At 47.1% G+C, this 26,424-nt stretch overlaps 2 protein-coding genes across 4 annotated transcripts in view; one reads left to right on the forward strand and one right to left on the reverse strand.

Annotated features, from left to right (window-relative positions):
• LOC310688141 (cadherin-related family member 5-like) overlaps positions 1–26,424 on the reverse strand; it is a gene marked incomplete at its 5' end in the record, with an annotated part of 153,446 nt that overhangs the window by 24,774 nt on the left and 102,248 nt on the right. The gene's annotated exons all lie outside the window — the stretch shown is intronic.
• On the forward strand, positions 1,897–22,274 carry LOC310686981 (dromaiocalcin-2-like). Of its 3 annotated transcripts, none has more exons than XM_083461571.1 (9): positions 1,897–1,988; positions 4,697–4,722; positions 5,985–6,155; positions 7,530–7,628; positions 10,307–10,405; positions 14,064–14,150; positions 17,696–17,847; positions 19,792–19,904; positions 21,887–22,274. In XM_083461571.1, exons 2-9 carry the CDS (start codon positions 4,710–4,712, stop codon positions 22,047–22,049), a joined length of 897 nt encoding a protein of 298 aa, XP_083317697.1. In that variant the 5' UTR covers positions 1,897–1,988; positions 4,697–4,709; the 3' UTR covers positions 22,050–22,274. The 3 variants fall into 3 exon arrangements, with proteins under 3 accessions (XP_083317697.1, XP_083317699.1, XP_083317698.1); XM_083461572.1 differs by lacking the exon at positions 1,897–1,988 and adding an exon at positions 2,578–2,681; XM_083461573.1 differs by lacking the exons at positions 5,985–6,155; positions 7,530–7,628 and having other exon boundaries at positions 1,923–1,988.

Here is a 26,424-nt window from a genome sequence, read left to right on the forward strand (position 1 = left end):
AGCAGGAATCACAGGTGAAATATCTCTGACATGAACACCAGTGAGGCCATGAATTAGCCAGAGGGTGCTTCGAACCCAGGACATGGGCACAGGCTGGGATGATTGGGTTTCACAAACTGAGGAAAAACTTATGTTCTGCTGCATGCCTCATATAATTGCAAAAAAAAAATGGTGGGTGCAGCTGGGTCCTGTCTTTGTTCCATTCATTAAGCCTGAGGACAGATGGCAATTTGACGGGCGATTACCTGGCTCATTCATTTGTGAATAAGAACGATCAGGAAACGTCAGCCGATAACATCAGCAGGCCTGTACATAATGTAAGATATAAAAATGCAATGACATGTGCGATGCAAAAGTCCATCGCACCGTCGTTAGGCAGGATGAAAGCCATTACGTAACGTTTTAATTGCTATACTGGGCCAGGACTGGGAGTCCTGTTTCTAGTTATGGGCATCGCAATTTAAGGGGGATATTGACAAGCTGGAAAGTGTGCAAGACCAAGATGATCAAGGATCTGGAAACCAAGCCTGATGAGGAACGGTTGAAGGAGCTGGATATGTTTGGCCTGGAGAGGAGGAGGCTGAGAGGAGATACGAGAGCCATCTTCAAACATCTCAAGAGCTATCCCATGCTCTGTAGAAAGTGCAACTTGGAAAAAAGAGAATGCATGTATTTTTATAAACTAAGAAATCTTTAATAAAAATATATTTTTTAAAAAAAAGAGAGCTGTCCCATGGATGACTGAGTAAGCATGTTTGATCCCGCTCCACAGAGCAGCTGTTGAAAGAATTTAATATTAAAAATATTATTATTATTATTATTATTGATTCCACATAGCTCTGTGGGTAGAGCTCTTAATCCCCGGGTTGGGAGTTCAAACCCCACATTGGGCAAACGATTCCTGCATTGTGGTGGAGTTGGACTAGATGGCCCTAGTCTACAGTTCTCTGATTCTACTGTTAGCATGAGTATTATGGAAAGCAAGGCTTTTTAGGCATGTTTGTCACATCTTCCTGGGTTTAGGCCATGGGTGGAATGTGTCTCAGAAAAAATTTACACATCACTTGGGAAGACAGGCGAACTAATGCCAGTGTACTGGAAGAAGCAAAGATCACCAGTTTCAAAGCGATGATTCTTCAACATCAATTTCATTGGACTGGTCATGTTGTGTGGATGGCTGACTATCGTCTGCCAAAGCAACTACAGTGGTACCTTGGGTTACAGATGCTTCAGGTTACAGACTCCGCTAAACCAGAAATAGTACCTCGGGTTAAGAACTTTGCTTCAGGATGAGAACAGGAACCGTGATACGTCGGTGCGTTGGCAGTGGGGGGCCCCATTAGCTAAAGTGATTAAGAACAGTTTTAGGTTAAGAACGGACCTCCAGAACGAATTAAGTTCTTAACCCAAGGTACCACTGTACTCTATTCCGAACTTAAAAATGGAAAGCATTATGCTGGTGGTCAACAAAAGAAGTTTAAAGACTGTCTCAAGGCAAATCTTAAAAAAGGTATTATAAACACTGACACCTGGGAAACACTGACCTGCGAGCACTCCAGTTGGAGAACAGCCTTTACCAAAGGTGTCAGGGGCTTTGAAGACACTCGAACTCAGGACGCAAGGGAGAAACGTGCTACGAGGAAGGCACGCTTGGCAAATCCACACCAGGATTAACTCCCACCCGGAAACCAATGTCCCCACTGTGGAAGGACGTGTGGATCCAGAATTGGCCTCCACAGTCACTTAAGGACTCATTGTTAAAACCGTGTTTATGGAAGACAATCTTACTCGGCTACGAGGAATTGCCAAAGAAGAAGAAGCAGATTAGAAAGGGCAGGCAGCCAATCAGGGCGCAGGAGGAGCTGAATGGTGAGGTTCTGGAATGTTCTGCATCAAATCCAAAGGTGGTCGAAGCCGTTGGAGGGAGGGGCATCTGCCGGAAGAGCCGGAGGCAGAGCAAAAGGGGATCGAGCCATCAATGCGCCAAGGTAACCAACTGGGCAACGCAGAGGGAGGGAAATCGCCTTGTCTTTCGTCAGCGCACTGGTGATCTGTGTCCCAGGGACTGGTGGAAACAGCTCCCCAAAATCTCTAGAGAAACTCCCAGGAAACTCCCACGTGCAAAATACAGGCATTCAGCTTCAACTCACCAAAGTCCAACTGGACGGTTGCTTTAATTTAAAAAAAAAATTATTTAGTTGGTTTTTCAAATTAAAATTTTACAGAGATATATCCAACATAAATCATAAAAACCAGATTCGAAGGAATCTCCTGGACTTCCATCCTCCCCTTTGTGGGTCCTACTATTAATCATGTCCTCCTACATCTTTTGTGATAATCCAAACCCTTTACCTCTTCCATTGTGTCCAGAATTCACCATTAAACTACAGGTGTCATTCCAATCCTACTAACGATTTTAACTGTTTACAGGGGTTTTTAAGATATATTATAAATTTCCCCCATTATTAAAATTTTGGTCTTCCTGATTTCTGACTCTTCCGGTCATCTTAGCCATTTCTGCACAGTCCATTAACTTCATCTGCCATTCTTCTCTGCTAGGGACTTTATCTTCTTTCCATCTCTGGGCCAATAGCATCCGCGCAGCTGTAGCCACATACATAAGTAGTCTTTTCTGCTCCCTGGGAGGGCTACTAGACAGGAAGCAAAACATGAGATGTAAGGTGCGAAAGTTCGATATTCTGTAGATACCGGAAGGAGTCTCCAGAAGGGTCATCTTGAGTAATGATGCCATAGGCTTTGTTAGGACCGTCCGGAGCTATCTGTTTGTTTCCCCAATAAATCCTCCTTTTTAATTATCTATGCCAGGGGTCAGCAAACTAAGGCCCATGGGCCAGATACGGCCCAATTGCCTTCAAGATCTGGCCCGCAGACTGTCCATGGATGAGCGTGGGGATTCTATTCGTTTGAGCTGCACCATTTTTTCCCCTGTTCCATTCCATTTCTCCCCCCTCTCCCTCACACACACAGCGGCAGCGCCTCCTCCCTCCCTCCTCCTGGCTTCTCCCTGCCCTGCCTAGAGGAGGAAGGGGACTGGGCTGAATTGGCTGAGCGCCATTTTAAGCAGCTCCTCTCCGGAGCCAGTCCTTTCACGCCGCTCATCTTTCCTCCGCCGCTGCCACCCTGGTGCTCCTGTGGGCCAGAGAGTGGAGCGGATGAGCTCACTCTGTCTACCCACAAGAAGCAGTGGTGGCGGCGGCAGCAGCGGCAGCAGCGGCAGCCCCTGGGAAGGTAAGTGCAGAGGCTGGGGGTGGGGAGGAGGACTACTTGCCCCCCTCGGCTCTTCTTCCAGCCCCCCCCTGCTGCTTCTCTGGCCTGCCACAAGGTCTGAGGGACAGTGGACCGGCCCGCAGCTAAAAATATTTGCCGACCCCTGATCTACACTTACTCTGTTATCAAGCTAGGAACCTGGACTCCTGACAGTCACAAAATCCCAAATGTGCCTTTTTTGTTTTGTTTTTATTATGTTTTTGTTGTGTTTTTGTTCTGTTCTTTGCCAGGGGGAGGGTTGCCAACCATTCCAGACCCAGGTGGATGAGGAAGCGGGTACAATTAGGTCGGCAGTTCGAATCCCCGTGACGGGGTGAGCTCCCGGTCAGAGGCAGCAATGCTTCAGAAAACCAGTTGCTGGAAGCAACAGGACTCTTATCTGGCTTGTGGGTTTCTGTGTGAACAGGATGCTGGACTAGACGCCTGCTCCACCAGGGCTGGATCTACACTAATCTGCAAAAACCTTATTCAATATACAGATAGGTAGCCGTGTTGGTCTGCCATAGTCAAAATAAAAAAATTCCTTCCAGTAGCACCTTAAAGACCAACTAAGTTAGTTCTTGGTATGAGCTTTCGTGTGCATGCATACGTCTTCAGATACACCGTATCTGAAGAAGTGTGCATGCACACGAAAGCTCATACCAAGAACTAACTTAGTTGGTCTTTAAGGTGCTACTGGAAGGAATTTTTTTACTTATTCAATATAATGTTATCTAACTCTCAACACAGTTCTCCATTGCCAAAGGTTCACTGCTCTGCAGCGCCCTCTGGTGCCACATTTAATAACGCCTTTTTGTTTTTTGTTAAAGAATTTATTCATTTTCATTAACAATCTTCCAGTTAATGACAAATCAAATCAATCCAAATTACAATAATAACAATATACCAATTATATTTTCCAATTTAAAAAAAAAATATTGGGACTTCCCATGTTCCAGATGTCTAGAGGTAATTGTCCCCATTCATGTCTCTGCATTTTTGGTATTTTTCAAATTCAAAACTAATATTATTCATCTTTATTCTCAATCCAATCCATGGGAATCAATGTGTTTTTACATGAGTAGAATGTGCCCTTTTATCTGAAATGCATCTCTGGGTTATTTGTGGGGCATAGCAATTTGTTCTTCTTTTTCCCAAAAAATATAATCCATCCCCGCACAAGGTCTGAGGGACAGTGGACCGACCCTCTGCTGAAAAAGTTTGCTGACCCCTGGTCTAATCAGCCATTGTTTCTTGGCTCACATCTTCTGTAGCAAAGTTTTCATGTTGTTAACCCACAAGAGGCATTTTTAAAAATAACGCCTTTTTAACGTTATAAACCACAAGTGTAGATCCATCCCAGGTCCTTCCTATGTCCTTATAACCTTAAGTCTGCTGTGCACTGATATTTTCCCTTCTTGTTTTACAGAGAACATTAAAGGATGCCTGCAGTAGGTATGTACATGCCCATACCGGATTCAGGAACAGACAGTGGAAGGGGGTGAGAAATCTGCTCTGTGGGTGCCCGGCCTAGACAGCCAGCTGCTCTGCCAAGGATTTCATGCCCTGCTTTTTTAGAATTCTTCTTTCTTTGGCGATCCCTCGTAGCCGAGTAAGATTGCCTTCCATAAACATGGTTTTAAAAGTGAGTCCGTAAGTGACTGTGGAGGCCAATTTTGGATCCACACGTCCTTCCACAGTGGGGACATTGGTTTCTGGACTGGAGTTGATCCCGGTGTGGATTTGCCAAGCGTGCCTTCCTATTGACACGTTTCTCCCTTGTGTCCTGAGTTCGAGTGTCTTCAAAGCCCACAACACCTTTGGTCAAGGCTGTTCTCCAACTGGAGCGCTCGCAGGCCAGTGTTTCCCAATTGTTGGTGTTTATACTACATTTTTTAAAGATTTGCCTTGAGACAGTTTTTAAATCTCTTTTGTTGACCACCAGCATTACGCTTTCCATTTTTAAGTTTGGAATAGAGTATTTACTTTGGAAGACGATAATCAGGCATCCGCACAACATGAAGTTGATGTTGAAGAATCATTGCTTCAAGCCCAGCGAACCTCATAAGGAGCTGGGCCACATTGTGGTGGTGCTTAACATCGCATCAATGCATAAAAATGTTCTGGATTCATGCTGGAAACTTCCTGATACATGGCTGCTTTCAGATGTCTTCTAAAAGCCAGGAAGTTCTTTATTTCCTTGACATCTGATGGGAGGACATTGCACAGGGTGGGTGCCACAACTGAGAAGGCCCTCTGCCTGGTTCGCGGTAACCTCATTTCTCGCAGGGAGGGAACTGCCAGAAGGCCCTCAGAGCTGGACCTCAGTGTCCGGGATGGATGATGGGGGTGAAGACGCTCCTTCAGGGATACTGGGCTGAGGCCATTTAGGGCTTTCAAGGTCAGCTCCATGTATAAGAAATAGAAGAAAGGAGGACTCTCAAAGGAGGCGTATACACAAGTAGCCAGCAGTTGCAGCAGGAAAGTCAGGCTGGCTAAAGCTCAGAATGAGCTCAGGCTTGCAAGAGAGGTGGAAAATAATAAAAGGTTTCCTCAGCTATGTCTGATGGAAGAGGAAGAACAAGCAAGTGGTAGGTGTTCAACTTGGAGAAAACGGAGAAATGGTATTGGGTGACAGAGAGAAGGCAGAACTACTCGACTGCTTGTAATTCTGGCGTGTGTTGCTGGCCTCTTCTAACACAGACATTATTTTGCAGATAAGAAAGCAAAGAAAGGAGGGGCAGAAGCAAAAAAAGGTGGGAAAAAAGGCGAAAAAGGCGAAGAAGGAGAAGGAGAAGGAGGAGGAGAAGGAGAAGGAGGAGAAGAGGTAGAAGAGGAAGTAGAAGGAGAGGAAAAAGAATTAACTGAAGAAGAAAAAGATCAACGTGGTCTGTATCCTGCGCACCTAATCAAAGAATCTTAGAGTTGCAAAAATCCAGAAAGCACGCCTTTCAAAGGCTACTACAGTAATAATATACTAATAATAATTTATTATTTATACCCCGCCCATCTCATTGGGTCCATTACCTTCAGCAGCTGAGGGCATCATCAAACCTAAATGCGGCCCTGGAAACTGGCTGTCTCTTCCTCATTTACATGGTCTGCCACGAGATATTTCATTTATTTATTGCATTTATGCCCCCAAAGAGCTCAAGGGGTCGTCCATCATCATCATCATCATCATTTATACCCCACTCATCTGCCTGGGTTTCCCTAGCCACTCTGGGCAGCTCCCAACAGAATTAAAAACACGATAAAACATCAAACCTTAAAAACTTCCCTAAACAGGGCTGCCTTCAGATGTCTTCTAAAAGTCAGGTACAGTGGTACCTCTGGTTACGTACTTAATTCGTTCTGGAGGTCCGTTCTTAACCTGAAACTGCTCTTAACCTGAAGCACCACTTTAGCTAATGGGGCCTCCTGCTGCCGCTGTGCCGCCACCACCACATGATTTCTGTTCTTATCCTGAAGCAAAGTTCTTAACCTGAAGCACTATTTCTGGGTTAGCGGAGTCTGTAACCTGAAGCGTATGTAACCCGAGGTGCCACTGTACAGTGGTGCCCCGCAAGACGAATGCCTCGCAAGACGGAAAACTCGCTAGACGAAAGAGTTTTCCGTTTTGGAGGTGCTTCGCAAAACGAATCTCCTATGGGCTTGCTTCACAAGACGAAAATGTCTTGCGAGTTCCTGCGGGTTTTTTTCCTCCCCCCCCCTTTTTTCTAAGCCGCTAAGCCGCTTATCAGCTGATCTGATAAGCCGATAAGCCGCTAAAAGCCGCTAATAGTGCTAATCCGCTAATCCGTCAATGGGCTTGCTTCGCAAGACGAAAAAACCGCTAAACGAAGAGAATCACAGAACGGATTCTTTTCGTCTTGCGAGGCACCACTGTAGTTGTTTTTCTCTTTGACATCTGGTGGAAGGGTGTTCCACAGGGCGGGCGCCACCACCGAGAAGGCCCCGTGCCTGGTTCCCTGTAACCTCACTTCTTGCAGGCAGAGAACTGCCAGAAGGACCTCGGAGCTGGACCTCCTCCTGCTATGCGTTTAATCTGTGCAACGACCCTGTGAGACTGAGATCAAGCCACGGCCCTTCCCAGGTCACCCAGTGAAGTTCACGGCGAAGTAGGGATTCGAACCCAAGTCTTCACCCAGCACTGTAACCACTGCTCCACACTGTCTCCGATAGCCTTGCCAAACTGATGAGAGGGGCATATTTGCTACTGGTGGCGCCGGATTAATTTCCATTCCCTCTCTTCCCTTTAGAAAAAGAGGAAGCTATCCAGAAAATTAAAAGGGGAGCAACGAATACATTCTGGCTGTGTTTGTTGATGATAATCGGCTCAAGTGTGCTGTACCATAACTGTAAGTACACCTCTGTTCAGAATAAGCGTGTTTTACTCCAACGTAGGGCAAGGCGGGGGACACACCTTGAAGAAAAAGGCCAGAATCGTTTTAATTTCAAATGTCCTTGCTTTTCTTTTAATAATTGATTCTAGGTTGCCCAATTACTTTTCATATTTATTTTTGTAACTGCAGTCACCTCCCCGATTGGCTCCAGTATCACCGGTTAAATAATATATTTAATAGGGATAAAAAAATTAGGTTTTGGAAAAGAAGACTCTAAACTGCAAATTGTTCTATTAAGAACCAATAAGAAATTATTATCTAAAATTCATGGCTTTCTACTAGAACGGGATCTGAAAGCCGAACAAGTAAAAGATGTTATGATAAAATGGGCCCAGGACATCAGCTATACAATTATTTTTTTATTTTTATATAAATTTTTATTAGTTTTTTGACATATCATTTTCAACAGTAATTAAACATACTTTCATATCTTATACCATATTTTTTTTGACTTCCATCAATCACATCTGAAAATTTTCCAATCTGTTCACTAAATAAACCTTTCTTACTTCCACAGCTACATTGAACTCATAACTAATATCTCTATTCTTTCTCTATTCTTTGCAATGCTTCCTACATTTCCCCTTACAAAACTTCTTGTAGTCCTACTGGCGTAATTTGTTGATTACAATTGCTCTTCAAATAGTTCGTATCGGCCATACAATTCAGATGGAACAGTGGGAGAGACTTTGGAGGTTGGATATTAGATTTACCGCCTGTAATGCCATCAAGGAAAACCTAATGTTTAAAATTTCAGTAGAAAAGATACTGCAGGCATATTTATTAGGGATTTTAGGAAAAGACATCCCACAGGATAAGAAAAGATAAAAAAATTCCTTCCAGTAGCACCTTAAAGACCAACTAAGTTAGTTCTTGGTATGAGCTTTCGTGTGCATGCACACTTCTTCAGATACACTGAAACAGAAGTTGCCAGATCCTTCTATATAGTGAGAAGGTGGGGAGGGGTATTACTCAGAAGGGTGGTGGGAATGGGAGTTTGCAGATAGCTGAGATGAGCCTGTTGACGACTCTTAACGACTGTAATAGGTCTTACAGGAAAAGGCAAGGGGTGAGAAGGTGAGAAATGGCTTGGTCATGTATAATGGGATAAGAATCCAATGTCTTTGTTCAAACCAGGTCTCTCCATGGTTTTGAGTTTGGTAATGAGTTGCAATTCAGCAGCTTCTCTTTCCAGTCTATTTCTGAAATTCCTTTGTAGTAAAACAGCTACTTTGAGATCTTGTATAGAATGTCCTGGGAGATTGAAGTGTTCTCCTACTGGTTTCTCTGTTTTGTGATTCTTGATGTCAGATTTATGTCCGTTTATTCTTTGGCATAAGGTTTGGCCTGTTTGTCCAATATAGATCTGGCAACTTCTGTTTCAGTGTATCTGAAGAAGTGTGCATGCACACGAAAGCTCATACCAAGAACTAACTTAGTTGGTCTTTAAGGTGCTACTGGAAGGAATTTTTTTATTTTGACTATGGCAGACCAACACGGCTACCTATCTGTAACAGGATAAGAAAAGATTATTCTTATATGCTACAGCCGCAGCCGGATTATTACTTGCTAGAAAATGGAAAGGGGATACTATCCCCACAAAGGAAGATTGGATCAGTAGATTATGTGAATGTATAGAATTAGCTAAACTAACGGCAGCCATAAGAAATCAGTCTAATCAGTCTAAGGAAGGAATGGCAATGTTTTGAGGAATATATGGAAAAAACACTGTTCTAAAGAAAACACATTGATATGTATAGAATAAGTGTGTAAAAAGGAACTAATTCAAGGTAAAGTTACTAATAGATATAAAAGGATCAATATAAGGACACAAGGTAAATAAGATTATGCAGTAAAGGATGTTGAGTTGTGGTGGAGGGAAGCAGCACGGGTGCAAATTATAGTTATTTATTTCCCCACAGAGGAAAATGAGCCCAAGGGTCGACATGTCGACCGGTTGGACATCCCTGGACTATGACAACAATAAGTTTTTTAAAAAGAGTAGGAATCGTCTATTGTTTATGTGCAAAAATACTGCAAACAAGTTGGTACATTGGCGGGGTTTTAAGTAAACACTTGCAACTAGCAGGAAATTAGATAAAATTAAGGGAAATAATAATTGGGAAAGTTTTAAGTATGGAAATGCAGCAGAACTTTGTTTGCATAAGGAACCAGGAGAGGGTAGGGAAGGAAGATTCAAAGAATTTCAAAGAGAAGGTTCGTGAAGATGTATCTGCATAAATCTAGATCTGATAGAAATGTGGGCTAACTCTTGCTTTTAATTGTGAAAACGTAACTGTTAAGTTGTGGGTGAACATATCAGACGACACAGCGATTCTTCAAACAGCTCTTCTTTATTCACAGGCCAGGACAGAACTGAACTGAAGGGTTCAGTCAGCCTGCTTATATAGAGCTCAACTACAACGCAACAGTAACAACTTTCTGTAACAATCCAATCACTGAACGTCACTTTCGATCCCTTATTTGCATAACTATCTACAGTATCCCCCTGTTGGCCCAGGGTGAGAACTTCAGTACATAACAGTAACTGTGGAAAATTAACTTGCCAGTCTTGTCTGGGACGTGCCCCCTGTGTTATAGCAGCCTGTCTTTCCTGCCTTCCTCCACAACAGATGAGCAACGGGTCATACAGCTATCGGACAACATCGACGCTGCGAAGACAATAAGGGTCTTTTTCGTCAGTCACAATCAAACCCTCGATGCGTTGAACGGTAAGAGATGGCTTGCCGTGAGAATGCCTGTGTCCCGCCTACCTGCCCACGCGCCACTCTCACCAAGCCCCCAACCACTGGCCCCATCCTCTAGTGTTGTGGCTCACAGGGCCATCTTAAGTCTAAACGGCGCCGTGGTGCAAAGATCCCTCTGGCGCCCCCCTCCATTTCCCAGAGTTGCCGACCTTTTTGTTGGCATGCACCCAAGGAAACAGGGGCAATTGGCAGGCCCCCCAGCTGGCTCCAGCCCACCGGCCCGGTGTGCCGGGTGACCTCCGATCCTTGTTGTTGTTTAGTCGTTTAGTCGTGTCTGACTCTTCGTGACCCCCTGGACCAGAGCACGCCAGGCACTTCTGTCTTCCACTGCCTGCCGCAGTTTGGTCAAACTCATGCTGGTCTCTTCGAGAACACTGTCCCACCATCTCGTCCTCTGTCATCCCCTTCTCCTTGTGCCCTCCATCTTTCCCAACATCAGGGTCTTTTCCAGGGAGTCTTCTTTTCTCATGAGGTGGCCAAAGTCTTGGAGTCTCAGCTTCAGGATCAGTCCTTCCAGTGAGCACTCAGGGCTGATTTCCTTCAGAATGGAGAGGTTTGATCTTCTTGCAGTCCACGGGACTCTCAAGAGTCTCCTCCAGCACCATAATTCAAAAGCATCCATTCTTTGGCGATCAGCCTTCTTGATTGTCCAGCTCTCACTTCCATACATCACTACTGGGAAAACCATAGCTTTAACTATACGGAGCAGGGAAGAGGCGGAGGCTGGACACGGTGCCTCCTGGCATCAGCTCGCCGCCCTTGCCCGCCACAGGAGCTGCCCTCCAGCCGCTGCCCGCCTCCTCCAGCCCTGCAAAGCTGCTGGCAGCACCGTAAAAAGTGTTGGGATGTTCCATTCCACCGTAAGGAACAGACATGGGACTGTTGCGTGCAGCGACCCAGGCTTTAGACGACTGAGCACGCTATTCAGCTGCGCAAACAGAAGTTGCATGAGAGGCTGTTTTTACAAGCAGGTTTTATTCAGCATCGATCAGGACAAAAGGAAACATGTCTGATCTCCTTCGTGTCCAAAGCAAAACAGAAAGCTATACACAAACAGAAGTTCCCAGCATGCAATGCTGGTCTGTGTTACAGACATGTGACACGCAACAGTCCCATGTCTGTTCCTTACGGTGGAATGGAACATCCCAACACTTTTTACGGTGCTGCCGGCAGCTTTGCAGGGCTGGAGGAGGCGGGCAGCGGCTGGAGGGCAGCTCCTCTGGCGGGGAAAAAGGTGGACGCTCCGGGCGCGGCGCTGCTTCAGCGAGGCGGGCGAGGGCAGCGAGCTGATGCCAGGAGGTGCCGCGCCCAGCCTCTGCCTCTTCCCTGGCGCCCTTCAGAATTTGGCACCCTGGCACCCCGCACCACTTGCCTCTATGGGCGAGATGCCCCTGGTGGCTCAGTACATGGGTTGAAGTGGGGAGGGGACAGAGGGGTGTGTGCCCACTTGACATAGGATCATGTCGTTGGAAGGCACACAGGGCCGAATTTCATGTGATTCATTGCACCTGTGGGTAGCCTTTGTCATGCTACTAGGGTTCTGTCTACACCAGGGGTACCCAAACGTTTTTCAAAGAGGGCCAGATTTGATGAAGTGAACATACGTGAGGGCTGACCAAGGTTGTTGACCTTTTAAGGGATTGAGCTTTTTTTTACGATTTACCCCAAAGTTGTTGAAGTTGAAGTTGTTGGGGTTTTACCCCAGGAAATAAACTGCCACAAGGCCCAGATTAAACCAACCAGCGGGCCGGATTAGGCCCCCCAAAACAGACCTTGGACATGCCTGATACAGTATCAGCTTACTATCGCTGATCCATGGCCACTTGATGTACCTTTGATTTATTTTGGTATGTATTTCTTATTGGTTGTTCATATGCAGGCCTGTCATATCATTCTCTGCATTGTACAGTGGATGCTCGGGTTGGGAACGTGATCCGTGCAGGATGCATGTTCGCAGCCCGCAGTGTTCGCAGCCCGCAGCCCGCAACGCCGAGCGGGTTGCAATTCGGCGCTTCTGCACATGCGCAAAGCACGATTTAGTGCTTCTGCACATGCGCAACCGCCGAAACCCGGAAGTAACCCGTTCCGGTACTTCCAGGTTTTGGCAGGTCCGTAACCCGGAAAAACGCAACCTGAAGCGTCTGTAACCCAAGGTATGACTGTATTTGAATGTAATGGATTTCATTTTATATTATCGCCAGCTGATGAAGAATTGTCATTGGAACAGTTCACTAGCCCGGAAGAACTGTTCTGTCTGCTGCTGTGCTCTGAGCAACCTTTTGTGACTTTTGGCGCACCTACCATCTCACTTCTGTGTTGCTGTTCTTATAACTCCACCGTGCTCCAGTTCACTCTAGACAGCATTTTGGATATAATATTTACTGTGGAAAGGTGTTTGGCCTCAATTTCAGTGATTCTTTATAGTGACATACCATTCTTATCATTCTGCTTATGGAATAGTTAGGTAAAGGTAAAGGTAAAGGGACCCCTGACCATTAGGTCCAATCATGACCGACTCTGGAGTTGCAGCGCTCATCTCGCTTTATTGGCCGAGGGAGCCGGAGTACAGCTTCTGGGTGTGGCGTTCGTACGGAGCCCCCGGTCGTCTCACGGATTATTGACCCGTACACCACTAATCCGCTGCCACCAACCAGGTCCTCCCTGATAAACTCACTTCAGTCTCAGTCAGCTTTTCAATTAATAAAGAAGAGTGTATTTTATTTCAGACATAAAACAAAACTTGTACAGCGTTCCAAACAGTGTTCCTCTTTACTTTCTTAGTCTTATATTCCTCTCTCTATCTCTGCTACCTCCCCACACTCAAGGACCAACTGCCCTAACTGTCTCTCTATTACCAACTGTCTTTCCCAACCAGCCAACCCATGAAATCCAACCAACTACCCACCCACAACTCCCAACGAACTCCTCTCAGAACTAGTTTTATAGACCCACTGACTCCACTCCCCTGGGTCCTGTCTGTGCAACCCATTTAACTATTTCCCCTTCAGCACTCTCTCATATAGGTTAACGTCACACTGGGTAATGTGGCCAGCAGGACTAAGCCGCTTCTGGTGAACCAGAGCAGTGCACGGAAACACTGTTTACCTTCTCGCCAGAGCGGTACCTATTTATCTACTTGCACTTTGACGTGCTTTCAAACTGCTAGGTTGGCAGGAGCAGGGACCGAGCAACGGGAGCTCACCCCATCGCGGGGATTCAAACTGCCGACCTTCTGATCAGCAAGTTCCAGGCTCTGTGGTTTAACCCACAGTGCCACCCGCGTCCCTTTATGGAATAGTTACTTGACTCTTATTAGTTTGTGACTCCCTGCACATATTACATGTCTTCTGCTTATGAATTTTGAAACAGTTTGGATAGGGTTATAGAAATATTGTCAATATATTATTAGCCTATGTGTTGCTTGATGTTGTTCGGATTGTTCTGTTTTGCAACACAGGGGGATTTTTCAGGTTTATTGTTCTCCGGACTGGAGGCAGGCCACGTCGCTTGTACCCAACGCAATCGGCAGGCAGACACACTTCACACTCCTGGGAACCTTTCTATATATTTATGCTCGACTGCCCGAGACCTCCCTGACTTGCACTTTTGCAAATTGTTCTAGATACGGAAATCCTAGGGTTGGCAGAGAATTTAGCGGGGTTTCTACGTGACATCAAGACAAGGACTACTGCAGTGAATGTCGCAATTGGTAAGTTTGTCTGCAGAAGAATCGGGAGGGGGGGAGACACAAGCTGGAAGCCTTTTCTCCCCCCCCCACCCCTCATTTATTGGTAAAAACCTCTTGGTGTTTCGCAACTTTCTGACTAGTTGCAGGACCTTAGCCAGACCTAGCAGAGTAAACGCAGAATCCACGGAAGCAATTGGCGACTTGGCTGCAGACAGGATAGACGAAGCAGGAACCAGGAACTTGTAGTTAGGTGTTTATTATATACAGTGGACTATTTACAGGAACAGAACTCGGATCTTTAGCTAGCTCTCTCTGACACAACTCACAACTCCTACACTGACACACAGAACTCTGAACCTCTGAACTCACGAACTAACACATTCCAGTTATCACTCCCTTGAGAGAGCTTGACCAATCAGGGAGCTGTCTCCATGCCTCTGTTATCACCAGGCAGACTTACTCCTTCAGATTGCCTTCTGGCTGTCTGCCAAACCTTAATTGCCTCTGTGTGAGTAGCTGCACATACACAGTTTCCCAACATCATTTCCAGAACTGGAGAATTTATTCCCTTCCTCAATTCTGGCTGCCCTTGCTGAAGGCCAACCCAGCAATGACCTGTATTTGGTATAGGACCAATGGCTGGAGTTATAATGCACATTTGTTACAAATATGTGTTCACTCTTAACCTTACACCCACAAGTTCTCACACAGGAGGTGTTATGTACTGAAGTTCTCACCCTGGGCTAGCAGGGGGATATGTTCACCCACAACTTAACAGGAGGAATGAAGAAAGATTCAGGGGGTGTTGGTTTTTTACATGATACAGTGGCACCTTGGTTCTCAAACGCCTTGGTACTCAAACAACTTGGAACCCAAACACTGCAAACCCCGAAGTAAGTGTTCCGGTTTGCAAACTTCTTTCGGAAGCCGAACATTCTCCGTTTTGAGTGTTATGCTTCCGTTTTGTAGAACCCAGTTCAGCTACTGATAGACTGATTGTGTGACTGCAGTACATTGTTTGTTGCTTTCATTTTATGGATCAATGGTCTCGTTAGACAGTAAAATTCATGTTAAATCGCTGTTGTTTTCCAAAGTCTGGAACGGATTAATCCATTTTGCATTACTTTCTGTGGGAAAGCGCACCTTGATTTTTGAACGCTTTGCTTTTGAAGCAGACATCCGGAATGGATTAAGTTTGAGAACCAAGGTATTAAAGAAAAGGTATATGAATGCTGCTTCAGGTGGCAAAATCGCAATATAATCAGGCAGGAAATCCCATAGTATGCATGTATAGTTGTTGTTTATATAGTATATGTATAGCCTGATCTTCGTTGATTGTTGCAACAGGGTCCCCACTCACCACATGCAGGGGGGAAGAGAACCCTGAGCAATGGTGCGTAAGCCCTTATATAAACTTTTGAAATTGCCCACCCTGTAGCTCAAGACCACCCCCCAAAACATCATGCATATATCACAAAAGGAGGTGGTCTACAGCAGAAATCCTTTCTGCCAGAAACCCTTAAAATGGTCACTGACTGCTTTACCTGGACAGCCCGGCCATTCTTTTGTGTGATGGTTAATACTTTAATTCCTGAGTCCAGCTCACAAACTCACCCTATCCATCCACAAATACGCCCTTAAGTCAAGTAAGCAAAAGACAATGGAGAGGCTTTCCCATTTCCTTCCTCCTTGCAGAGAAATATTTGAGGTCACTGTGAGAGTCAAAATAGCTTCAGGATTGTTCTCCTGTACTATAAGAATAAAAATAAATATAATAATAATAATTTATTATTTATTATTTATACCCCGCCCATCTGGCTGGGCTTCCCCAGCCACTCTGGGCGGCTTCCAACCAAATATTAAAATACAGTAGTCTATTAAACCTTAAAAACTTCCCTAAACAGGGCTGCCTTCAGATGTCTTCTAAAAGTCAGGTACAGTGGTACCTCTGGTTACGTACTTAATTCGTTCTGGAGGTCCGTTCTTAACCTGAAACTGTTCTTAACCTGAAGCACCACTTTAGCTAATGGGGCCTCCTGGTGGGAGGGCGTACCACAGGGTGGGCGCCACCACTGAGAAGGCCCTCTGCCTGGTTTCCTGTAACTTGGCTTCTCGCAGTGAGGGAACCGCCAGAAGGCCCTCGGTGCTGGACCTCAGTGTCCAGGCAGAACAATGGGGGTGGAGACACTCCTTCAGGTCTACTGGACCGAGGCCGTTTAGGGCTTTCAAGGTCAGCTCCAACACTTTGAATTGTGCTCGGAAATGTACTAGGAGCCAATGCAGATCTGTCAGGACCGGTGTTATGTGGTCTCGGCGGTCGCTCCCAGTTGCCAGTCTAGCTGCCGCATTCTGGATTAATTGTAGTTTCCGGGTCACCTTCAAAGGTAGCCCCACGTAGAGCACATTGCAGTAGTCCAAGCGGGAGATAAGTGAGCATGCACCACTCTGGCGAGACAGTCCGCAGGCAGATAGGGCCTCAGCCTGCGTACCAGATGGTTTATATACTTAGATCTGCGTTTGCCTCCTACATTTATGAATGCTTATTTTATATTTGGGACCTGAGAATTCTAACACAAAGATTACCTTTGAGGTGCATTAAACCTGTAACTTAAACATTCCATACATTAGCATTTCCTTTTATTTATTTGTACATTGGATTGACACACCACCTTTATCTCAAGGGGGTGTGCTTGGTTCACCCCTCCCCATTTCATCTTCACAACAACCCTGCAAAATAGGCCAGGCCAAGAAAGTCGGCCACTGACTCCAAGGTCGCCCCATGAGCTTCATATTTGTGTGGGGATTCAAACCCAGCTCTCTCATCTCAGGCCTTAGCCCAACACTCCAACCATTACACCACATCGGCTCCCGCAAAGGAACTTTTGATGATTTTCCGGTGCTATTCTGCTGTCACAGTAACATAAGCACTGGCACACACACTGGCACACACATGAGGATTGGCATCATTCATTCTGGACCCTAATCCAGAATGTGGCAGCTAGACTGGTGACTGAGAGCGGCCACCGAGACCACATAACACCTGTCTTGAAAGACCTACACTGGCTCCCAGTACGTTTCTGAGCACAATTCAAAGTGCTGGTCCTGATCTTGAAAGCCCTAAACGGCCTCAGTCCAGTATACCTGAAGGAGCATCTCCACCCCCATTGTTCTGCCCGGGCACTGAGGTCCAGCGCCAAGGGCCTTCTGGTGGTTCCCTCTCTGTGAGAAGCAAAGTTACAGGGAACCAGGCAGAGGGCCTTCTCGGTAGTGGCACCCACCCTGTGGAATGCCCTCCCACCAGATGTCAAAGAGAAAAATAACTACCAAACTTTTAGAAGCCATCCGAAGGCTTTTAATGTTTAATAGGTTACTGTATTTTAGTGTTTGTTGGAAGCCGCCCAGAGTGGCTGGGGAAGCCCAGCCAGATGGGCGGGGTATAAATAAATTATTATTATTATTATTATTATTATTATTATTATTATTATTATTATACAGATGGACCAGCTGGTTTCTAACACATCTCCTTCTCTCTCTCTCTCCTGCATGCTTCTGGTTCGCCTCGCAAGACAACATAATTAAACTGATCAACGGCGGGTGGCAGCCCTTCAAAGGCCGCCTCTTTTACCTCATCTCGCACCCGATGGGTTTTGATTTCGCTCAGAGTGAATGTGATAAACTAAGGACAATACTGCCCACCATTGTCACGAAGGAAGAGGAGGTAAGTTTGAGGACCGCGATCCACATGTTCGCTCTCCCCAGGTAAACCCACTGTGGACCGCTGGATCAGGACAAAGGTCTACCTTTTGTTTTTCTGCAAATGGAAATTTGTTATAGCCGGGAGGGGTCCCAAAGTCTGTCTAGTTCCAACCCCCTGCAATGCAGGAATCTCAACTAAATCACGCATGGCAGGATCACAGGTGGAAGGAAACCAAGTCAATATGCTCCCGTGAAGCTCTTTTGCAGAAATACTCTACACCAGGGGTCAGCAAACTTACCGCGCCTCGGGCCAGTGTCTCCAGCGCCGATATTGGGGCAAGCCAGAGGGCAGGGGAGCATGTGCCCATAATCGTGCACACATGCTATTTCTGGCACATGTCCGGGTCAGGGGAGCACCGGAAATAGCTTGTGCACATGTGCATGGGCCTCCTCCGACCCAGATGTGCACTGGAAATAATGCTTGCACATGTGCACAATGCTTGCGCATGCGCACAAGCTATTTTCGGTGCTCCTCCGACCCGGAAGTGGGTGGCCGCACAGCGCAGCACCAGTAAGAGTGGGCAGCGGGGGGCGGGGGTCGCCGCGGGCCAGATAAACGAGTCCCTCGGGCCTTATCTAGCCTGCAGGCCTTAGTGTGGAGACCCTTGATCTACACCTTGTGGAAATAATCAGAAAGCAGTTTGGGTTTACGAATCGTTAAATAAATTGGAGTTCTTGTTATTATATATACCAAGAAAAAAGCACACCGAGAACTCTGGCCAATATAAGTTTCAGCAGTGGGAGGGGTCCCTACTCGCAAATCAGTAATCAATTGTAACAAACACTAATCCATTCAAAAGTATGTATTCTGACAAGGATTACAAACTCAAATAGAGATTATAAACCCAAACAGAGATTACAAACTGAAACTCATAAGGATATGCATAGCACAATAATTCGTTACAGAATTAGAGATAAGAGTTTATGAGTAAAGATAAGTTCATGTTAGTCCATAGTCAGATTTGATGTGAAGGTCTTAGTTTCAATCACTGAGCAGACTTCTGACTTCTGCGCAGTGATTGAAACGAAGACCTTCACATCTCTATTTGAGTTCGTAATCCTTGCTATCCTGCAGACAATTCTGGTGGTGTAGCGTGGGTTGCCGGAGCCCAGGGCTATGGAGGGAAATGGACAGAGTATGTGTGTGTGTAATCGGCTGCCTAATGACGCCCGCGTCACCCAATAGATTGCAGACGCAGAGATAAGAAAAGAAGAATCGTTCCATTGGTCTGGAGAGGTTCACTTCCTGGTCTCCTGGAGAAGCTGTTTTCAACAGAGTCCAGCGACGGAAGAGCGCAGCTGCATTGCGGCAGCATCGGGCGTTGATATTTTGCATCCCTAATAATTTTGTTGTCCCGTTCCCCCACCACCAGCACGCTATGCCACTGGACAAATCTGAACGCATGGCCAATGAAGCCAGGGTTTCATCTGACCTTGCGTGGCAAGGGGTGTAGATCAATTGGTAGAGAATGTACCTTGCAAACAGAAGATGCCTGGTTCATTCTTCCTGAAACCCTGGAGAGGCATGGCTGCCTGCCAGTGTAGGGTCTGACTCAGTACAGACCGCTTCATGTTATGTTCTTTCAGGTTACGCCCCGCGGCAACCTGGAAGTACCGGAAAGGGTTACTTCCGGGTTTTGCCGCTTGCACATGCACAGATGCTCAAAATGACGTCGCGCGCATGCGCAGAAGCGGCAACCCGCACCCCGCGCATGCGCAGACGTGCTGCTGTGGGTTGTGCTCTTTTCATGTTGCGAACGGGCCTCCAGAACATTCGCAGCCAGAGGTACCACTGTATAGCACATCTACTTCACTCCTGTGTGAGCTTTCTGCTGGAAAATCAATGAACAGTCCTCCCGAAAGGGTCCTTCGTCCCAGTCAGGCCTTCTGTTTGGCTCTCTTGCAGCTTTTCATTGAGACGATTGCCAAGGAGTCGAGTAAGGGAGTGTGGATTGGGCTCAAAAAGGACGGCCTCACATGGAGTTGGCTTGATGGGACACCGTACAATGCAAATAGCAGGCAAGTGTCTGGAGAAACCTCTATACCGTAAAGAAACTCTCGGGTGTTTTCTCCTTCCCACCCTGAAAGCAGCTTACGGAAGGTTGCCTTTCCCCGACTTCAACTTCACAAGAAGCAGGAATAGGGCAGACTCGGAAAACGAGGTTCTCTTGGCATTCTGACGAGAAGCTACCTTGTTCACACCTCCAGTGTGGTGTAGTGGTTAAGAGCGGTAGTCTCGGGAACTGGTGAACCAGGTTCGCTTCCCCGCTCCTCCACATGCAGCTGCTGGGTGACCTTGGGCCAGTCACACTTCTCTGAAGTCTCTCAGCTCCACTCACCTCACAGAAGGGAAAGGAGAATGTTAGCCGCTTTGAGACTCCTTCAGGTAGTGATAAAGCGGGATGTCAAATCCAAACGCTTCTTCCAGTCAATGCACAGACCGAAACACAATCGTGCTTCGAATTTTGGTCTTGTCCGAATTTCGTAGCACAATTCACCAGCCATTCTAGGCATTCCTGTTTGGATAGGCCTACTATGCAAGGTGCTTGGAAGTTTTGTAAACAAAAATCTGCCCTTTTTTCCCTTATGGGGTACCCAAGAGCCCTTATAGAGTCCTTACAAAGGTTCCCTATTGGTAGGAGAAAATAACAGAGGCCAACCAGAGAATATTGAGAAGCAAAGCAGCTAGTAAGCCTGATCTTTATTGATCTGTTGCAACAGGGTCCTCGCTCACCACGCGCAGGAGGGAGGAGGAACCCAGAACAATGGCATGCAAGGCCTTTTAAAGACTTTTGAAATTTCCACCCTGTAGATCAAGACCACCCCTCAGATACATCACACCTACATCACAGAAAAGGCGGTCTACAGCAGAAATCTGAGTGCGTTGTTTATCTCGTCTGACGGGTTGCCTGTTTACTGGTCACTTGATTGGATTTCCTGGGGAGCCCAGCCAGTCTTTTGTAATGAGAAATACTTAGTTCCTGAGCCAGGTCACAGCCTCACACCCTATTCATACCTTAAATGTGCCCTTAAGACAGGATTTGTGAAGGAAAAGCCAATGGGGAGGTTTTTCCATTTTCCTTTGACCTTGCAGAAGAAACATTTGGTCAGTTTGGGAATCAAAATGGTTTCAGGTTGGTCTTCCTGTGCTGATCTTTGTATGTGCTTGGTTGGTACATTTATGAACATTTCATCTATATTTGAGACCTTAAAATTCTTATCACAGAAGGTGGATGCGAGTTCCCTGTAACTTGGATTCTCGCAGTGAGGGAACCGCCAGAAGGCCCTCGGTGCTGGATCTCAGTGTCCAGGCAGAACGATGGGGGTGGAGACGCTCCTTCAGGTATTCTGGACTGAGGCCGTTTAGGGCTTTAAAGGTCAGCACCAACACTTTGAATTGTGCCCGGAAATGTATTGGGAGCCAATGTAGGACTTTCAAGACCCTTGCCACATTCTGGATTAATTGTAGTTTCTGGGTCACCTTCAAAGGTAGCCCCACATAGAGCACATTGCAGTAGTCCAAGCGTAAGATAACCAGAGCATGCACCACTCTGGCGAGACAGTCCACGGGCAGGGAGGGTCTCAGCCTGGGTACCAGATGGTAAACAGCTGCCCTGGACACAGAATTGACTTGTGCCTCCATAGAATACAGTAAATGCTCATAAATGTGCAAGGCAAACACACATACATAAGCAGATAAGCCACAGGTCTGATATAGTATAGGAGGACAATCCTGAAGCCATCTGGACTCTCCTCAAAGGGCCTCAGATATTTCTCTGCAAGGAAGCTTTCCAATTGTCTTTTCACTTGCAAATCCCATGAACAAAGCTTCCTGGAATGGAGTTGTGGCACCCAGAACTGGACACAGGTGTGGTAGTTTGAAAGTAGCTGGACACAGAGGCGGGACGCATCAAATTGCTGAGAAATTTTGTTATGGTGTACAGAACAGAACCAAAGTAGGATTGGAATCTGCACTGATGAACGTTGCCTCTTCTTTTCAGTTACTGGAATGAATTAAGCAAGATCCCTGGGCCAGTACTGGAAGAATGTGTTGAAGTTCTCAATGAATGCACTACTCCAGGCTTCTGCTGGGAAGATGCAGACTGCACTGATCAAAGAAGCCCAGTTTGTGTGATGTTCCCAGACTCAATATATTTGCCTTAAGCTCTACACAAGAGGGAAAAAATGGACAGAGGACCATTTCATCCCAAGAAACCAAAGGATAACCCAGTCAGCTAGCAGACGCAGAGAGACGGGGAAGGAATCCACTCCGCTTTCTGGCTCTCACACCATATCAATAATGTTGCTTCCCTAAATTGGGAGACCTTATTTTGAACCCCTCAAAGATGCAGATGATGAAGACCCAAAATAAAACCATTTGCCTCCTCACATTCTCCTTTCCCAGTTTTCCATCTTTGGGGGAGTTTCCTCACGAGCACCACGAATAATAATATTTTAAAAAAATATTTATCTGGAAATGTCATGTAGCAGGAAAGGAGGAGAAATGCTCTTCGAAGTTCCCCACCAAACCTCTTCGTTGAAATAAATAAAGGAGTGTCTCTCCACCGTGGCGTAGCACGTGTTCCTAATCTGGACAAGAGACCCTTTTAAGATCCATCGAAAGGCGAGAGAGACAGTGTGGTGTAGTGGTGAGAGGATTGGGCTAGGACCTGGGAGAGACCAGCGTTCGGAGCCCCACTGGGCCTTGAAGCTCACAGGGTAACCTTGAGGGGCCAGTCCCTAGCTCTCAGCCTAACCCATGGGTGGGCAACCTAAGGCACGGGGGCCGGATCTGGCCCAATTGCCTTCTGGATCTGGCTTGCGGACAGTCCGGGAATCGCCGCGTGGATCTGATTCTTCGAGATGCATCATTCTCCACACACACACACAGAGCGGCAGCGCCTCCTCCCTCCCTCCTCCTGGCTTCTCCCCGCCCTGCCTAGAGGAGGAAGGGGGCTGGGCTTTGTGGGTTCCAGCCCCTCTCCAGAGCCCTTTCGTGCACTGCTCATCATCCCTCCACCACCGCCGCAACCGGCCCCTGCTACTCGTAAGACAGGAGCCATGGTTGGCTGAGCGCCCCCTCGAACGGCCGCCATTTAAAGCAGCCCCTGTCTGCATGTGCTGAGCCCGGGGGGGTAACCCGAGTAACGCGGTCCAGGTCCGGTCCCGAATCCAAGGGTTCCGCTAGGAGTCAGTCCAATGGGGCCAAGGCAGGACACGAGGCAGGAAACCAGGCAAGGTCAGGCACAGAATCAGGCAGGTTCTGGCAAACAGCAACATTGCTCCCACAACCTGGGGCGGGGTCCAGTAGCCTTTTATCTCTGTCGGGGTAACGGCCGGTCCTGGTCCCCCGACGACTCACCTCCCTGTCTCGCCTGAAGGCGACCACTCCTCCTGCGAGTACTCAGGTCTCTCCTTCTCTCAGACCTCAGTCTCTGCAGCTCGGGAGACGTTGGTGGGTAACTAGACCCAGAGGCCACCTCAGCCTCCCCTGACCCAACCGGTAGTGGAGCAGCTGTAAGTGACGGCTCAGCTGGAGGCAACGAGGTCATCCCCGCATCTGGAGCCAGGGCAGGCTCAGGTCCCTGACTCGGCTCAGCTGGTGCTTGTTGCAGGGGAACCTCTACAGACTGGGACTCTTCAGGATCAGGCCCCAGACTGGGTTCAGATGCCGCCTGGGACAGAGGATCCGGTGCAGACTGAGACTCCTCTGGTTCCGAGTCCAAGCCTGAGTCCCAGGCCATCACACCGGAGCCCTTTCGCACGCCGCTCATCGTCCCTCATTCATCCCCCCCCAAAAAAATATAGTCCACCCCCCCCCCACAAGGTCTGAGGGACAGTGGACCGTTCCCCCTGCTGAAAAATTTTGCAGACCCCTGGCCTAACCTATCTCAAGGTCACGGACTGGTTGCATGCAGAGGAACAGTGAGGGGAACCAGATGTGGAGCCCCTAAGGGAAGGAGGCTCAGATCCCAGGAAGGGGTGGTGGGACGACAATGAGGGGTCAGAGGGAGAAGACTGGGAGGAGGAGGAGGAGGAAGCAGAAGAGGCAACAGGACTTAGTGAGCTGGGAGAGTTGGTGGCAGACAGAAGTCCAGAATCAGAGGCGGAAGCTGAAGCAGGAGAGGAAGGGGTCCAAGAGGCAGGCAGGAATCAGTCATGGGTATCCCCTCCTGCTGCTGAGACAAGCTCTCCTCTCCCTGGTCTCCCAAAACCAGGAGTGGCATGAGCAAAGACAGACTTGCACAGTCTCCGATTGCTTGGGGGGAACCCCAGAGAGGAGGGGACAGCTTTGGGGAGGCAGGAAGCTGCAGTCTCAGCAACTGCTGCGTGGGGGGCAAGACCTGAGCTGCTGTGCTCATGCGGCCTGACCCTGCTGTGCAGATCCTGTTTTGCTAATATCTGCCCTCCCTTCCCCACAAGTGGGCGGGGTTTGCGGCACCGAGCGGGGCTCACCTGGGCGGGTGCCACCCACCTGCTTGAGCTGGCCTTTGACCCGCCCTTGGACAGGGAGGACAATGGACGGCCTCTTTTGCTGTTCGTCCTTCCAGGATCACCCACCCACCCTCAAATTAATAATTTCTTGCCTTATTAATTTCAGCCTCGGCCAGCGATCTTCAAGTTAATCATTCTTTTTTACAGGCTAATATTTTGCATTCCAGGTCAGCGGGCGCTGCTGCGGTCGTAAGATGGTTGCTATATTCAGAACCGGGAAGGAATTTCCCCTGCATTGGCAGGTTTCGCCTTCCCCATAGCATTTTCGTCACAACTTTGGCGGTTTTTAGGCCTTGGCAAGGTAGCCTTTAGTCTAACATCAAGTTGGGGCGATGCATTTATGCTCCCTGCCCATGCGGCGGCGCTTGCAGGGCCTGTTAAAGGGCAAAAACCGGGAGTCCCTGGCCCTAGAGCAGTGGCATGTAGGTCAAACTCCCGGGAAGAGGTTGGTGGAAGGGCAATCTGTGTAAGTTTGCGCTTTGCAGTCCCCTGTCACTGGGCCTCAACTGCCTGCATATCCTCAGCCAGGCGGGCTGAGAGGGTTACCTGCCAAAGCCTGTGCCAAGTTTCCCACTTCTGAAGTTCAATAAAGTTGTGGCCAATTTGAACCCATACTCTGGTCTCTTGTCTCATCATTTGGGATAATGGGGTAGGCACCACAGACAAGGTTTAGCATGTGTGCCTGCAATCAAGAGTTAACTGCAACTCATTTGGTGTGATTTACTGCTGGTTCACTGTTGGTTAAATGAGGCTCCTTGAAGGAAAAGGTGGGGTAGAAATGCAGTTAACAAACATATTAGCCAGGTCCTTTGCTGTTAAGCAGCAAAGACCTTTGCCTTTGCTTTGTGTACCAATCACCGTTCCAGGACCACTGTGTCTAATATTGCAAGAATTCAAAGAAATTTGGATTTCGAAGGATGGCTGTTTTGGTTCTCATGTTGTTCCGGAAAGTTCAAATGAGTTGAGCTCCCCTCTAAATGTAAACTAAATCCATTTGCCCCCATTCTAGCTCCTCCAGATCACCCGATTTTTTTTAATGTTTTTATTTAATTATTGATTTCCCCCTTCCCTCCCCCAAAGATTAAGTGGAGGTTAGAAAATGTCCAGACTTCACTGAGCATTTTTTCAGCTTAATCGGGGCAGTTATATTCATTCTGCCTCCAACCTGATTTGCTTGCAGGATGTTCACATGTATTGCTGTTATTCATTCGTTCACCACACTTTTCCCAATGCATTTTCATCTGTGGCTATTTTAAGTGGAATCGTTGGGCTATGGCAGGCATGTCCAACAGGTCAATCGCAATGTATTGGTCGATTGCAGGGTTTCCCTGGTTGATCCTGGTTGATCTATGGACCCCCTCCTATGGACCCCCTCCACCAGGGACAGGGCCTTCTCAGTGATTGCTCCGACCTGGTGGAATGCTCTGTCCCATGAGACCAGGGCCCTTCAGGATTTAACATCCTTCCATGGGGCCTCTAAGACAAAGCTATTCCACCTGGCTTTCAATTTGAACTTAAACTGATATTTTATTCCCCTTCCTTCCCTCCCTCTCCCCTTTTTATGAAGATTCCCCGCTCTGGGATCCCACAGCTAATTCTCCCCTGGTCTCCTCACTGGCCCAAATGTAACTAATTTAGTCAGCTAGCCCTGGGATCATCCAATGTTTATTGGATGGCTTTTCCCCCTAAATTGATTTTTGAATTCTGAATTTATTGTTTTTCACATTTTATGCTGTTTCTTGTTGCATCAATTAAGTGTTTTAAATTTGTTGTTAGCCGCCCTGAGCCCGGTTTTCTGAACCAGGAAGGGTGGGGTATAAATAAAGCTTTATTATTATTATTATTATTATTATTATTATTATTATTGAAGAATGAAGTCGCTACATCAGGAAGTAATGGACATGGGTTTGCAACAGGAGTGGAAAACCTGAATTTTTTTAAAAAAGAAATTGTATTAAATTTAAATACTTTGGACTGATTTGTAAATATGTGGAAAAACGATAAAAAATAATGTGGGGGGGGGGGAATGAATAGTCTCAAGACA

Source organism: Podarcis liolepis (assembly GCF_965112155.1).
Source record: "Podarcis liolepis genome assembly, chromosome: 10".
NCBI lineage: Eukaryota > Metazoa > Chordata > Lepidosauria > Squamata > Lacertidae > Podarcis > Podarcis liolepis.

Bases quoted from the DNA above. Each gene is read 5' to 3' on its own strand.
- LOC310686981 (XM_083461571.1), top strand. The intron at 6,156-7,529 runs GTCTGTATCCTG...TCTTCCCTTTAG, and splicing joins AGAAGAAAAAGATCAACGTG to AAAAAGAGGAAGCTATCCAG. The intron at 19,905-21,886 runs GCAAGTGTCTGG...TCTTCTTTTCAG, and splicing joins CCGTACAATGCAAATAGCAG to TTACTGGAATGAATTAAGCA.